Source organism: Halichoeres trimaculatus, unplaced genomic scaffold (genome assembly GCF_033239565.1).
Source record: "Halichoeres trimaculatus isolate MK-OKI-2021-1 unplaced genomic scaffold, fHalTri1.1 fHalTri1_scaffold_16, whole genome shotgun sequence".
Classification (NCBI taxonomy): Eukaryota; Metazoa; Chordata; class Actinopteri; order Labriformes; family Labridae; genus Halichoeres; species Halichoeres trimaculatus.
In genome coordinates, this window is record NW_027437194.1 from 20,937,543 (window position 1) to 20,954,401 (window position 16,859).

Below are 16,859 nucleotides of genomic sequence, written 5' to 3' on the forward strand. Positions count from 1 at the left end.
GCCTGGTCTGTTGTGCCCACTTTTGGGGTTGAAGTTCTTTTTGTGTTATGATCTCTTTATATTTCATTTTGCCATTTTTGTTTGTCTTAAATGCTCTTTGATTTTATTTAACCGTCTTCGGTTGTCCTTTTTTCTAAACTTTTGTGCTTTGTTGTCTCGTGTTCCTGCTGTCAAAGCACTTTGTAAACCAATGTTTTTTTAAGTGCTGTACAAATAAAGTTTATTATTATTCTATTATTATTGTTGCTGTAAAAACCAATAAGAATTCTGAAGTTGCAGTCAGAGACCAGATTCTAAATTAGTACTGCTGAATACAGCAGATTTGTGCTCCAAATATCTGGAACCAAGTCCAACATGATGGCAGGAGTATAGCAGCTTTTATTCTGAGCTTTTATTCTACATGTCTGCTTAAATAGTTTTTTTTGTCCCCTTTTAACGTGTTTCTTCTGCCCTTTGTCATCGTACAATAAAGTCTTGGGTGAATCTCTCTGAATGACTCATTCCTGTCATGTAGTATGACATGTGCCTTGCCTAAATTTCATATATGCTGAATCTGAACAGCAGCATTGTTGTTGATGTGTTAGACATCACTGGGCCTTCTTGTCACCATTTTGGCCCTTAAAAAAGTCAGACATGCGCCTGGAAAACTCATCTTCTCTTTTTTTCCAGAAACTGTGATTTTTTTTTTCTTGCCCATTTGGTTGAAGAGTTACGGTAATGAGAGCAGCTTGCATCAATTATTGCCTGTGATTGGAACGTTGTTGCACGTGCATTCCTATGCAGCGCTGCAAAGCTTAAGCTTGTCTTTCTTCTACAAGAAACAACTTGATTTTCTTTGTTAGCCGAAAGTTCAGTTTTGTTTCTGTCTGACAGAAAGGAAGCTGGGGAATCACAGAGTAGAAAAACAGCATCTTTCAATACTTGGCACACAAACTGTTTTTAAGGCTACTACAACATCCTATTTTAATCTTCCATTCTTTGTTTGTTGTGTAAAGTGTGACTAGTATTGTTCAATGCCAACACACCATATGCACTGATCATATATCACAGATGGCCAGTGTGAGAGCGTACATTAATATGATCCACGATGGATGATAACTTGTGTGATTTAAAGCTTAGTTGCACTCATAATGTGAGGTCACACCCGACTGTTCTGCTTGACCAGACGTGGACCTGGGAGGTCATCTCAAGCTGGATGATGAGAAAGAAAGAGGAGGAGGAGGAAGGAGGAGAAGGTGAGACAGTGTGAAAGGATGGCAAAGGAGTGTGTGTCTGCTGGATCGCAGGACATAAAACAAGGCCACTGAGGCTGTAAACATTGATTCGCTGGGGAAAATCCAGAAAACAAAAGCAAATGGAAGCAATAAAATTTGCCTTGTGCTCAGGGAGAGAGGAGAAGAGTGTGACTGCAGGAGAGGTAATACAAAGAGGTTTGGAAATGACCCAATAAAGCTGAATTTTCCACGGTCAGGGTCTTATTTTTCCAGAGATTATTACGTAGGGCTGAGTAACACAAGCTTCATTACGCTCTTATTCCAAACACTGAAAGGTCAGAGTTGTTTTCAAATAATAAAATAAGCAAAAAGCATTTTTTCCATTATGTTTACAGCCCCTTTGTTTACTAAACCAGCATTTTATGATTAATATCATCCTGTGTTGTGTTATGTGTGTATGGAAAAGTGATGTCATGCAGGAAATGAGGCGAATTAAAGCCAGCTAAAGAGGGAGGAGGATTGCAGAGAGTCACTTTTGAAGGGAAACATAAAAATGTCCCGCTGTGAGCGTTTCTCAGTTACTGCTTTTTTTTTAAGCCTCTGAGAGAGAAAATAAAAAATGTGGTGGCAGAGAGGAGCTCAGGAGGAAAAGAGGAGCTGCAGGTTGTTATATAACACAAATAAAGGTAAAATGGTGTGCATGTGGGAATGCAACTAAGGCTCAAATGGAAATGTTGGGTAAGAAGGAAGAAAGAAAAGGAGAAAAGAGAAACATATTTGGACATGTAGCTGGGTAGAGTTTCATGTTGTGAAGGGATAAGAGCGGGGATTGGCTGGGAGTTTGTGCAGCAGGAAACCACAGGATGTAAGTGAGGCTGTTAGGAGCTAAGCTGCAGAAAAACACATTAAACAAACGCAGACATACACGACAAATACACAGTCACTTCTGACATCTTATTTATCCTCTTTGCCTAAAAATCAACTTTGAAGTGTCCTCCTTTGAGATTTTAATGAGAAAAGTTTGTAAAGGAAGGAGGTGGAGGAGGGAAGAAGAATAAAGACTGACTCCTGCTTGATCTCATGTGGTAAATATGTTCTTTCCTTTACCATGCCTGCTCTTTGCGGAGGCTTTACAGAGATTAAAAGCTCATTAAAAAGCTCATTACAAAGTCATTACATGCTGTAGCTTCATACGTGTATGCGATCAGGATATAAGCTGCTTGGGTATCACAGAGCTGTGCAACACTCAGGCATTAAGTCAGAGGTAAAGTTGAGGAAAGCGCTTCAGTGGATACACTGAGACATTTAGAAAAAGAGCTTCCTTGAAAAGCACTCCTTATAAATTATTCCATTCACTCCCTCTGAATGTGTTTTAACATCTTTAAATCAGCTACTTCACAAACAAAGTCCCAGGGACCAAGATACAGCTGATGAGGTTTCCATGTTTCTCTAAAATATCTCTGATTCTCTTTTTCCACGCTTTGTTTTTCTGACACAAAAGCTTCTCCATGATTTTACTTTCATTACCTCAGGGCTGTTTCTGCTGAGCTGAGCTGTTCTGTGATAATAACGCTAAAGGCTACAAGCTGTATGTGTCACTGAGAGTGTGTGCATGTGTGTGGCCTGGTAACTTCTTACACACCAACAGGGATCACATAATGAAGACATACAGACATCAAAGGATCAGTTCAACATTTTGGGCAATCTTTGCTCTCTGGCGGTGAGGTTAATGGAATTTCCTCCTCATGTGTGTCCATCAAATATAAGGCTTATTTGGCAGACATGTCTATGTGAAACACCAAAATCTGAAGCAGGCAGAGCACACCTCCTCTTCCTTTTTTATTTTTATTAAGTTATTTTTATGACTTTTTATGACTTTAACCCTTTAAGCCCTGGATTCTTATTGGGTCTCTGCTAGAAAAATGACAAACCTAAATTAAAAAGAGTATCTTTCCACATCTACAAGGTCTATTTGAATCGTTCTGGCTTCATAACAAAGGGAGCACTTGTGAAACGTGTTCAGGGGTGGTAATATTGGTATTTAGGACACTGGCTCAGAGTTGAAACTCAAGTATTACTCAAACGAACAGAAACTTTGGTTGAGGTATGACTTGACAGTGTTTGTAGCTTTGTGCAATATGACTTGATTTATACATGTTAAGTGCTTTGTTTTATGCCTTTTGTTGCGGACCTTTAAAGGGTCAACCAGAGGACAGGACAGTGGATAGAACCAGGAACAGGGTGAAGTGGGGAGTGACATACAGGAAAGAGGCCGCAAGCTGGATTTGAACTCTTGCCACTCGCTTGAGGGCGAACCACATCGATGCCCCAAACGGTATCCCCTTATAGGTCTTGTGTGAAGCACTTTGAATAGCCAAAACATGCCCAAACTAGCAAACAAACTAGCTGGGCAAGGCAGGCAGAGCAGCAGCAAAGACCCACAGGTACAGAACTGAGCATGCAGAACAGTACATATGACATTGGCTTTTTCCTCACCTCAGATCTTGGTGCCCAGCCATGTCTCCTCAGTGACAGCCTGTGTATGCGTGAGGGTGTGTGTATATTTGTGTGTGCCGGTATATTTGTGGGGGTGGGAGGTTTGGGGTTTTTATGGTATTTCTTTGTTTCTTTTTTCTTGTTTCTTATTTCTGTTTGGCTCTGTTTAGTTTTAGTTTTGTTTTTATCCTCTGTGGGGCACTTTGTGTTGCTGAACTGCATGAAAAGTGCCAAAAAGTTAAATATAGTTGAAAGTTGAAGTTGAAAGGTAAAGGCAGGAAAGACACAGCAGGGATAGAGGTAAGATGCAAAGCCCCCATAGTGGGGTCCCAACCCACACTTTTAGTGGTGGTATCAAAATGCCGTCCAAAATAAAAACGTACTTGCAAATGCCTTTTTCATCCATTTCAAAGATATGACAAAACTAGGGGTTTAAGTTTACATAAAACAGAACATGTTTGATCTGTTTCCCACTTTACTTTGTTGCCACAAGATTCCTGAAACGACTAAACCAGGACAATGACAACATAAGAACAATTTGTGCATAAACGTAGTCGAATTTTCTCACAATTATCTGGTTGAAGTACCTTAGGCCTTCTTTTTTGATTGACCTATTGGTGTATTCACATGTTGGTTTCTGGTACTGTTGTTTGGAACATGTTGATTCCCTCTGCCAAAAAGTTAACATTTTTCAAAAATGTTGAACTATCCCTTTAATTTAAATTGGCTTTAGTGTTTTTGGTGCATTCCTAACAATCATTACTGCCTCTTCTTGTAGTAATCAGAAGAACAGATGTCTTACTTTTCATCCAGGCTGGCAGAGTTCCTCAGAGTGAAGGGGACGATCTCGCTCCCCGAGCTCTCCTTGTTCTCCGCCGCCACGTTGGCTCTGATGAAGGGATCCAAGTCCCCATTAACTGAAGCGTCAGGTTTAGTGCTGTTCTCCAGGTTCAGGAGGTTCAGGTAAGACTCGGCACTGTCCACCTGGGAGGGGGAAAGGGGTGATGTTTGTAGCGGCCATGCAGGGGTGGAGGTGATGAGCTGGTCCAGGTTCTGGCTGTAGTGATTCTTCAGATTCAGGGACAGAGACTTTGCTGATGTGGAAACTGGGCTGCCGGATGACTGCTGATCACCTGGAGGGAAGAGAAATCGGTGAAATGCCAAACTGAATACGAGTTAAGCCATGTAGAAGATTTATCTGCTTCTAACTTGTTGGCTTTTTTCTTCCTTTGAGAGCTATCTCTAAGTGCTGACTCTGGTTACTGAACGGTGCAGCTGGAATGACTCCAGTAGACACTTAGTCCAGCCATGTCTGAGCTTAGCAAGATTAGCATTTTCTTGCAGAGGAACTAATATGATTAATCCAAGCATGGAACATGACGTGTTAGTGCAGATACACATGGGAAAACGTCGCCCACAGATTGCACACACTCTCACACAGCTCTGTTCTGTGAAGTTTTCTTTGATATTTGGCAGACTGACAGTTTTATTAGCTTCTGTAAATAAATTCTCCCTCCTGTGGGAGAAAGGTGTGTGTGTGCGTCAAAGTAGTTTTCGTGTGTTTTTCCAAAACAAAACGTTTAACAACTTAAAAACTCTCCCAGTGTCTGGGAGTGTGAGATAATGTGGCAGAGTAGTTTTCAATCTGCAGTGATTACATAACCTCTCATTAGTTTGGTATACAGAGCTATTGTTGTGAAAAATATGTTGAGTACACACATCGGGTTATATCGAGTGTGCATGCTGTTTAACACAATGTGGGGCCCTTGATTCAATTATAAAACCTTTGTTAAACCGCAAAAACATTTCAAAGTGAGATCAATAATCCTTTTCTGCTCTCTAACTGACGCAACTTAAGCTGAAAATACATTTTTTTACCCAAACATTGCCTGTGTACACCTGTGAAACCTGATGCCAAAGCTCAGACATAAACTATACTTATGTAAGGAGTGATATCATTCAGTTCTGACTCTGGTGGTGCATCATGTGTATCACTGAGATTTAAATGTGTAGTTTTTTGACATACTGGGATATTTTTCATTGGGTGTTGGGTATTATGGGGTTAAAAAATGAGCAGGGAGTGAGATTATTGGAAACATGGTTCAATTCAGGACAATAGAATTGTAAACTATGACCTCAGTAACACACTTTATTCTGAATTAACACCTATTAGATGGTATAAACAAGAGCTAAATGTTAAATCCTCTTAATTGTAGAATTGGGATTAATCTTGTTACATTGTGCTGCATGTATGAGCCTCTTATTGTATGGACTCAGATATAAAAAGGATTGAATGATGATTTTTTTAAAGAGGGGGGACTGTGCTTTTTATTAAAGGGGACATATCATGCTTGTTTCTCCTTTTCACTATGCCAGACTAGGATGCCTGTAAAGCATTTCTGCCCTCAGTACAAGTCATTTAGTCCCTTCATAGCGTTCTCAATGTCCTCATTTTAGGCCATTCTGAAGATCTCGTTGAAACGCTCCATTTCGAAAATGACCTCCAGTAACCTCGCTCGTCACAGCCCTTTGTGCTCTGATTGGTCAGTTCTATCAGAGGGGCGGAGGGGGTAGAGCCAGGGGGCGGTTTTTGCAGCATGGCAGTATTTACAAAATCGCCATACCGACCGAGCAAGTTTGCTGTTTTCCAAAACTTCACCGTAAGGCATTGATAGCACTAATAAAATGGCAGAGTGTAGGATACGTCCTTTTGTGTTGGACCCCGAGTCAGACCCGGACGGTTCTGCAGCTCAGTAGGAAGAAAATCCACCTCGACACAGATCATCTCAGGACCCTTCAGTGTGGTGAGTCAAACCGGTACTGTAACATGTATAGTTTATACGTGAGAATAAAGGCAGACTTCACCAATAAACTATTTCTACAACAGGGCTCCATCCTGCTCCTTCACTTTTCTCTGTCTGTTTTATCCATCTGCTGAAAGTGTAGTCTAAAGATCGCCTCTACCGTCAGTTCGTCACTATGTTATTACCGCAGCATTAATGTGGTCCACAGGTTCACAGTGCATGTCAGAACAAGCAGGCAAATATCACAGTCTCACAAGTGTTACGACGTTTGCTAAAACTACAGTGTTTTAACTGCTAATTCACCATGTAAAGCCGAGCTGCTCAGCAGAGCAGAGTCCCTGCATCCAGCACTCAGTCAAGTTAGCCAGAGCTAGTAGGAAACTTTATTTATACTCGGCTCTTGGCGGGTGTATCCCTCGGTGGCGGTTGTGTGATTAACTGACATCACAGAGGAGGAGCTGCTTTATCAGATTACTCCAATAAAAACAAAGGATCCTCGTGTCGTCACGAAGGTCGAAATCTCGCGGCCAAATTGCAATGACCTATTTTTAGAGGCATCAAATCTCGTTTTGGGATATCAGAAAAAATACAATATCTCATTTTTTGAAAATTCAGGGGGTGAAAGGTCTTGTTTTCAAATGTATTATATTATATGTAAGTATTAAATCAAGGATCAGCATGATATGTCCGCTTTAAGCTTCATTCTCAGCTCCGAAATTCCCTCTTTTTTTCTTTCACTGGTTTTAAAGAAACCCTTATTCCAGCCCCTGTCTGAAATGCTTTAAGCTGCTGTCTCTTTAAGGCTCCCAGCTCCATTAACCCCCTATCCTCTAATTGGCCAGTCCTCTAGAGGCCTGCTTGCTACAGAATAATGAGTAGACCTTGGTGTTTAAGGCCCACTCCTCCAACATGTCATAAACCAATTAAGAGATCCTTATGACAGTATTATTATTGCAGAAAGATCTCTTAAAGATCTTGTGAAGATCTTGTGTATGTATGAGCATTAAATAAGCGAATTTAGTTTTGTTACTTTAAACCCATTTTTTAAATATGGGAAGCATGATACCCCCTCTTTAAGTTGATCTCTGTCCTTTTTTTTGGACCTGATGGCAAGGCTGCTTCAGGTCAAATTTTTCTGAATGAGACAAGCTACCAAAAACATAAAAAACAAGCAAAATATCTGCATTACCCTCAGGCTTAGTTTGACTCTTTTAATTGATGTATAAGTGGTCACCTGTGGTCAATTGAAACTTTCAGCTCATTTACCTGAGCACTTAAAAGGCTTTTAGAAGCCTGAATTTGATATTAGTGTTGCGTCAGGATTGTTATTCAAAAGAGACAGAACTCCTTTCCACTCTTTTGCACCATTTTTCTTTGAAAAAGTGAATTTTAATGTTTTTTATTGTCTTTTAAGTGTCTGTAAGATTTATTTTGCTGCCCAATGAGTACTTTGATCTGCTTTTTATCTGAAAAGGTGTCTTATAAATAAACCTGCCTGACATGCCCCCCTTTGATTCTTTGATCCCTACATCTTAAACATAAAAGCTCACTAAATTGGCTGTGTTTGCACCTAGCAGCCACCATTTTTCCTCTCTTTGGAGACTGAAAAAAAGCGTCATTAAAGACATCCAGGTGGCTAAAAGAGAAAAGCCCCTCTGGTCACCTGAAGAGCGAAGTTCAAACACAGCAGCTGTGGGTCTGCCCGTCAAACAGGACAGACAATGTTTGCAGGCAGGAAGCCAGCAAGGGATCACAATTTGTGTCATGGCTGATTAAACCATCTTCCTGTCAACAAGCCGAAGAGCAATGACAAGACCTGACACGAGTCCGTCTAAGGGATTACACATTCCTGGCGGTCACCCCGTGAGTCATTCACCGTGTCCGTTTGCTAGATGCTCCTGTTGTGGCTGTCCTGTTGTTTTTGGGGAGAGAGCCTCCAGCTCCTTCAGCTGCTGCACCAACAGGGCCAGGTGCTGCAGCAGGTCCCTGTTCTGCAGCAGCAGCTGGTGGACGCGGGCCTGGGCCTCCATGCGGGCAGCTGTCTCTGCTGCCATCTGATCCTTTAGCAGCTGCACCTGGAGTGGACACAAAGGACAAGGTCAGTCTGTCACAAGGTGTTTGTTTTAGGGTGGAAAGTTGTGATTTGATTCATCAGTTAAAATGCCAGCTTTGACAAGTTCCTGTGCCCTGGTTTGGCGCTTGATTTCACTCATTTCCGTCACTATCATTGTTTTTTATTCATGATATAATAATGATGATGAAATCAGATTCCTAACTCATTAACATCAAAAGTCACACAACTGAAACTGACAGTATTGATTGAGTGGAAAGTAGCTGTAAATGTTTTCCTGTTTCTCTTTAATCAACCTCAAACATACAGCCAAGATCTGTCTGTTCTTCCATTACTGTATAAGAGCTGCCCCCTAGTGGGAAAATACAAGCTAAGACAAACAGTACAGCCAAATAAATTGTGAATGATTCATTCTTCACTGAATAAGATGAATTAATGGATGCCAGGATCAATCTGACAGACTTTTGAACAGTTACAAGGACTGAGTCCAGAATCAGGGCACAGTGGGTTAGTAATTGTTGGCTTTAACTGAAAGCAGTAGTGTTTCTTGTATTAATTATTAGAACTGTGATTTAACATCAACTTCTTTTTGGAAGATTGAAATGGAAGCAACAACTTAAAAAATAAAAATAGTATAAGTAAAAGTCAAAGTAAGTAATGTTAACCCATGAAAAAAGAGCTGAAGCAATGACTTAATTAGTTGGTTGAAGGAAAGATAATAATAGACACATTCAGGATCAGTTCACAGTTGAGTAAATAAGAGGAAAATTCCCAGAAATTCCTGGGTGTTGACTGTTTTCCTGATTCAGATAAGGTTTTGATGTTTTCTTTTCTTTGCCTGCCTTTATTTCCACGGATATGATTCACAGTTAATCTAACCTTTAAAGAGGGGGCACTGTTCTTTTTTCAGGCTGATTCCTCCCATGGCAGCTTCCAGGATTATCAGTTGGGAAAGAAAACACTTATTTCAAAAACACTTTGTTTTAGCTGTTGTCTCCTTAACCTCTTGATGCCTGTCGCCGCAAATTTGAGACAAACTTGATGGAGCTGAAATGATCTTTGAATCTAATTATTACCTATTGATTCATATTCTGCACATACCACAGGTCATATTAGATCCATTATATCACAATATATTGTTCAGAGGATGAACTTCTCATGTCTATATATATAATAAAACTAAGTTATAACTAGTGTGTGTACTATACTCAAATATACAATCTCCACTCAATTCAACAACTGTAAGAATGCAAAAACACACAAAAAAATCTTTTTTCATAATTGTTTATTAATTCAGGCAGTAAGGAATTAAGGTTTCCTGCTCTACAAACCCCTTGCCCTCTAATTGGCCAGTCCTCTGGAGGTCTGTCAGGGCAGAGCTTTAGGCAGACCTTGGTGTTTGAGGCCCTCTCCTTAACTATGTCATCAGCCAGCTATGTGATGACCTCATCATTTCAGGAAGTCTCATGAAGGATCATGAGAACAGCTTGTTTTTGGCAGTTTACGGATAGGTTCAGGGGATTTTGAAAAAATATGACTAAGTAAAGGTTTAGAAATTTGCACATGTTTAATACGAAAATCCAACATTTTTACTTTATATCCATGTTTATGATATGGAAAAGCAGAATACCCCCCCTTTAAAATGGGAATACATGTATGTATCCTTTTTATTCTAACAACCACTCTTTCATGGTCACTTAAAGCTCAGCAGAGCAGTAACAGACACAGTAAAAAGTTCCTCCTTAGTAAAATTACAGCTTTTATATCTTCGACCTTCACACTGTGTTTGCATTCGACTGTTTCTCACCTGAGCAACAGCCACCTGTGTGTGCTGCTGTTGTTGCTGCAGCTGCTGCTGTAGAAGCTGCAGGTAGTGCTGCGATGCCAGTGGGGTGAGAGATGGAGAGCAAGGGCTTCTGGGAGTAACGCCTTGAGAAGTCACAGTGAAGAGGGACCTCCGATCCAAGTCCTGAACAGAGACAAAGATAGTCCACATTCAAATGGTGAGAGAAGCCACATAAGTCATTGTAGTTTGACCAAAGGAAATAAAGTGCAGCTTTTTTGATCTTAGCAACAAATGTGGGCTTCTTTTAGGATTGGGACGTGAAAACCAAAGCTAATTAACACATAAAGAGGACAGAAACCACTCAGTCCCTAGGACACGGCCTGTGACCCGTTGATCAGGAGCCTCCTGAGCGTCACTGTCACTCCTCACTTGAGCTGGATTTCTCTCTGAACTCATTACCACACCACATGCTCTCTTCTTCAGCTTCTAATCATGCACCTCAGACTCATCCCTCCCAGGATGCAACTGCAAAAGCAGTCTTCAAGCAGGTTCACTTCAGAAAGATTTTATTAAGTCTACATTTTAGGGCTGCGAGGATAGGCTTGTCTCCCAATTTGATTCTTTTATGATTTTTGGGATGCCAATTTAAGTTGAACCAAGTGAAAAAAGTTGGATGATGATGTCTACAGACTATATCAGAAGCCATATTTTTGCAAAAAATGCACATCACATGTGAGTCAGTTTTTAAGATTTATATATGAGATCTGACATTTCAACTTTTTCCAACCCATCTTATAAACAAAGGCGTAAATCAAAAACAAATATCTAAAAAAATATATTACATTTTTGAACAACAACAACAAAAAATAACGATTTAAAGTTGTCAAATCAACCTGATACTACAATTTTTTCCCACCCCTACTAGTTTTTTTTTTTTATGTTTTCACCTTTCTGTATTAGAGCTGACATGTAGACTGCAAGCTACCACAGAGTCACACAGATACACTGACTGTATGTATTCATAATAAAAAAAAAAAGCTGATAATGTCAGGAAAAATAGACACAGTTGTGATATGAAACTCAGACTATTGTAACTCAAACATCCCACCACTAGAGGGAGTCCCTGTACACTCAAAAATACATGCATGCATCTCAGGGCAAGGTGCTTCAACTTCACTGAGACAACCCAAACAAAACCAATGCTTTGAAAAAAAAACAAGTGTTTTGTCTTGAAACATGATTAGAAAACCAATCAAATACTGATTAGTCGTAGAAGGAATATCTTCCATGTTCTGATAGCATGTTCTTGCACAATCTAGCCTGAGTGGATACAATCTGCCAGGAGAACCCTGAAGGAAAACACCCTGTTACCTGTCCAAGCTTGATTTTCTAAGGAAGGATTTCAGAGGTGTACGAATAAAAAGGATGTTTTAAAATAGAGGAAATGAGAGAGTGCACTCCCAGGATTCCAGAGAACAACAAATCATAGAGTTACAGTGGTTGAAGAGTGTGCAACCCGCTCTATGAATCTGTAACCAAATCCAGAAAACATTCACACATATCCTGAACAATAAGTTTTCAATAAAACTATCATTTGATACATTGTGTGTTTTAAGTGCAAGATCTCAGGCTGTGGGTGTACATGGTATCATTTTGATATCTAATTTCAAGTGATTATTCTAAGGACAGGCATTTTTCCACTGGACTTTTTAAGGTTTTACTGATTTAATGAAGGAGGTCTCTGTTTTTATGTTTCTGTTTAATCGGTTTTGAAGAGGTGGTATCATGTTTTCCCACATTTTAAACATGGATATAAAGTAAGAATGCTGGATGTTCAGACTAATCGTGTGCAGATTTTCAAACTGCTACACATTCATAGTCGTAGAAATCACTGACGGGGTTTGTAAACAACTTAAAACAGCCTGCTCAAAAATAAGCTCAAAATCTTCACAAAGTCTCCCCAAGACTTGCTGAAAGGATGATGTCACAGCATGAGGATCTCCTACACTGATTCATGACACATTAAAAAGGCTGGCCCTCAAAAACCAAGCTCTACCCTTAGCCTGAGAGGCCTGAAGAGGACTGGCCAATCAGGGGGAAGGGGGTTTGTTGAGCAGGGCGCCTTAAAGAGACAGCAGCTAAAAAAAAAAGTGTTTCAGACAGAGGCTGAAACAGAGGTTTCCTAAAACGGCCATTAGAAAAAATTCTGATTATTTTGAGCCGTAAATCATGTAAAGCAAACACTGAGGAAGCAGTGAGTCAGTGTAAAGCTAAATAAAAACACCCCTCTTCAAGTTGTAGGTAGGGCTTCAAACTGAAGCACCAATCTGTAGTTTCATACATTGACAAGAACGTCTGTATTTCATTCATTTGCTTCAACAACAAAAACTTTTGGCAAGAGCATCGTCTTTACAACAGTGGGTGATGGTGGTCATGGGAAATGCAGTTTACATTCATCCTAACCCAAAAAGGTCACGAAAAAGAATGCTACATGAAACTTCCCCTTCTAGCCTTTCGTGCTCACATGACTTTAACTCGTTTAACCTCAGAACCAGTTTCTTCAAAGCAGTGATGAAAACAAACTGAATAAAAAAAATGATGACTCGTTTAAAGAATAAGTCTGTATACACTTAGGCGGTGAAATATCTGAAATAGAGAGATAAATTAACTTTCAGGGTCTTTAACTTTAGAGGCAGCAAAAGGCACATGTTTGTGTTTTTGTGCACTCCAGTACAATCAGCTCTCTTTGTAGTTAATTCATTTTTTGTCAACTCTTTGTACACATTCCCCTGATCACCCTCATTACTCCTTACTTCATCTTGCTCTGTTTTGCTCTCATTTTCCCTCCCTACTTTTTTTTTCTCTTATCTCAACGGAGCAGATGTTCATGAACCCTTCAATGGGATTATGCTGGCGTTTCTCAGAAAATCAAAGAGAACAGACTGGGCTTTTTGGGATTAGGTGTCCCCCTTTCACAGCCAGTAGGAATATCCAAGTTCCCCGGATTCCAGTCCTTCTCTTTCTCTCCCCCTCTCCCTTTTAGCAGCCTTATAAAAGCTGCGTCTCCCACACTCGCTTTGCTGACAAATCCAAATGAACATATCATGAAGCACCACAGCCTGAGCGTTTGCAAAGTCAGACACTCCTGAATGATAATCACCGTTTCCTGACTTCATATTTAGAATCCAACAAATGTCAAAGCAGAGATACAGAAATGTAGCTTCTTCACATCATGCCTGAGCGCTCAGGTAAATTTATACCTGCACAATCTGTTGCCAGCAAAACAGAGCTGCACTCAGTGCTCTGGTCAGGTGCTGCAGTCGATGACAAAGCACTTTACTGTGCTTTCGAAGTTCAATGAGGCGTTTGGCAGTAGATTGCTTGGATAATAGCATCAAAACACAACTAAAGCCAAAGCAATGAATCAAAGCAGAGACAGAGTGCTGCAGCTACAAGGCCAGAGAGGTCCGGAGCAAAGAACCCTGTAACAATTAAACCTGTCTGCTTTTTAATATCATTCATAAAGTGGAGCATCTATTACAAAAGAAACTATAAAAGGAGAGTGTTCTTACATTTTGCTGATGGAACAGTTTAATGGTCAAATACGAGGAACACAGCCACTTCAGGGGACACTAAGGGATATTTTAGAGGCTTTATACTGTTCCTCTGGTACCCTGTAGTCCTTTACATGATTTACAGCTCATAAAAATTCTTATATTTCTCGCTCCATTGCTTTAGAAAAAGCTTATTTCAGCCTGTGTGATACACGTCATTTTAGCTGCTGTCTCTTTAAGGCTCCCTGCTCCACAAACCCTCCTTCCTCTGACTGGTCAGCTTTGGGGAAGAACTATGGGCGTATCTTGGTGTTTGAGGCCCCTCCCCCCCAAAGTGTCTTGAACCAATTAAGAGAACCTCATGAGATGACCTCATTGTTTCAACTAGTGTTGTTAAGATCTCGTGCTGTTTTTAGAACAGACCGTTTTGGGCAGTTCTCAGACAGATTTGTGGATTTGGACAAATTTAGGCCCCGTTTCCACGACAACATTTCATCTGAAAACGCTTAAACGCTGTAAAAACGCAGTGAAAAAAATCTGCGTTTACACGGAAACACTGAGGGACTGAAAATGCTGTAACAACGTGGTGCTATAACTGTCTTGTCCAGAAGCTGTGTTTGGGAGATCTCCACCGAGGTACAGTTGGGCCGATCATCTGGTGTATTGGGGTATACTAAGTTAAAAAGTGTAGCAAAAGATGCACATTCTGTTGAAAGACAGTCAGCAGATACAGCTGATCGGGCAGCACAAGCACAACACGGTAGTTCCCGACGATTGTAACAACGGTGCTGTTGTCCTGTTGTGTGTGCACGTGCGAGTCGGAGTGTGACATCGGCGTTTCCACTGAAAACACAGGCTTATTGTTAACACGGCAACGGTATTGGAAGCGTTTCAGAAAAAATCTCACTCTGGGGGCAAAAGTTTGCGGCTTAAAGGCTGTTTTGGTGTAAACACAAGGCTGAAACGCCACAAAACTTTTGTGTTTCACCCTAAAACAATTATCGTGTAGTAGGAACATCTGGCACTGTTGCTGTATATTCATGACTAAAATATGGGGAAGCTGAATACCCCCTCTTTAAGTTGCAACAAGAATATTATAGCCAATAACAGATGGGATTTCAACATGGTATTTTAAAGGTGACATGTTATGGAATATTGTTTTGTTTTACTATCTTAACTGTTTATCTTGACTGTAAAAAGACAGAAATGACTGTTGTATCAGAGATCCATTTAAGTAATATCCAGTTGTATTTGGAGTGTGAAGTTCAGTGTATTGTTACAGTAACACACTATAAATTAATTACACTGACCTATTAAGTCAAGAACTGAGTGGAACTGATTCTTTTTGGGACCATTACATCCCTGATGTTAGTGAAAGTCTGGTTGGTGTACAGGCTTTATTTCAACCTGCTCCCTTTGTCCACAGGTGGCGCCAAAATCAACAAGAAATTCTCAAAGCATTTTTAAAGCTTAAATGTTTATGTTTGTGTTTATCTTACGATGATCGTCTGTCCAGGTTTGACCACGTTCAGCTCAGCAAGGCTCTGCAGAATTTCGCTGACTGCTTTCTCACACAGCGACGTGCCAACTGAAGGATCCTCTCCTTGCCTTCCTTCATTTTTGCTTTCCTCCTCTTCTTCCTCCTGTTCAGCTCCTGTTAGTTTACGGCCTGTGGAATCACAAACAAGACAGTAAGCAAAATGAAGAGACCTAGATCTTGTAACTAAAGCTTGTACACAGTGTTTAACCCAAACAGACGTCACATAAACTGTAGTTTAATATTCACTCACCGTCTAAATTACACTCATTATAACATCACCAGCATTTATCGTCTTCTCTTGTGCAATGACAGCAAAGTCATAATCACAGAGATCTCTCCCATCATTATTGTCTGTGAGACATACAATGAAAGCAGCATGAAGCTGAGAGCACTCAAATGAAGATTAGCATCATGTTTTCCTCAAATCTGTTTACATTCCAGCACAACCGGACGTCAGTGTTATCGCTGTTTGATCGCTGAGTTGATTTGAAAAGCTGCAGAGGGCTCATGGATCCAGTTTGGCTGCACAGAGGGGTGTAATATAACTAATCCTACAGGCTCATGCTCTCGTACGGAGAAAGACTGATTTGATGCAGTTGCAATGGCCGATGAATGTCTTACCTTCCAAAGTAACACTTTGATGACACATTTTTTCTGTTTTTTTTTTTTTTTGGGGGGGGGGCGTTTAGAGGATAAAGGAGAAGACAAGAGTAGAAAAGGGGGCTAGAGTGGGGATTGACATGTGGGACACAGGCCACAGGCTGGACTTTAACCCAGGCCACCCACTCAAGGGCAAACCTCATGGGGCGCTACCTAGACCGCAAGGCCATCTGCACCCCAATAACACATTTTTTACCATTATTTATCAAGTGTATGATCCCACAGAGGCCCTGACTTACATCATCTGTTCTCCCTTTGTTAAAATTATCTAAAAATGTCTTAAAGATGCTCTTCAGGTCGGCTTATTGAATGTTATTTTTCTACTGAATTAAGACACACACACAAAAAATTCTCAACATCTTTAGAGCTGAGACACTGGTCATAGTGTAAAATTGCTACACTGTGAAGACTGATATCTAAGCTAGTGTTAGCGTCATTCATATGTTTACATATATATATATATATATATATATATATATATATATATATATATATATATATATATATATATATATATAATATGCAAGGTGATTAATGCAACTTCGTATTACAGCAGAAATAAGCCCCATAATATCACTGATCATTGAAGCAGACCGACTTGATTCCTCTTCTCCCAAGTAAGGGATCATTTTGCTTAGCTGAAATTTTAAAGCAATTTGTGGCGAAGTCAAAATGCTACTAACATAATAATAAATAAGCCCTAAAATGGAGACAATGAGGACTAATGTATCAGA

At 40.2% G+C, this 16,859-nt stretch overlaps 1 protein-coding gene across 2 annotated transcripts in view; it reads right to left on the bottom strand.

Moving 5' to 3' along the window:
- Positions 1–16,859, bottom strand: part of LOC141805059 (carboxyl-terminal PDZ ligand of neuronal nitric oxide synthase protein) — a 73,882-nt gene that overhangs the window by 13,209 nt on the left and 43,814 nt on the right. For both annotated transcript variants that reach the window (XR_012599683.1, XM_074689744.1), the window contains exons 7-10: positions 15,425–15,594; positions 10,393–10,554; positions 8,391–8,589; positions 4,513–4,843 (exon numbers count right to left, since the gene is read on the bottom strand). Coding sequence is in view for 1 of the 2 variants with exons in the window: in XM_074689744.1 (XP_074545845.1) it covers positions 4,513–4,843; positions 8,391–8,589; positions 10,393–10,554; positions 15,425–15,594 (862 nt within the window). In the remaining variant the exon portion in view is untranslated. The remainder of the gene's footprint in view (positions 1–4,512; positions 4,844–8,390; positions 8,590–10,392; positions 10,555–15,424; positions 15,595–16,859) is intronic.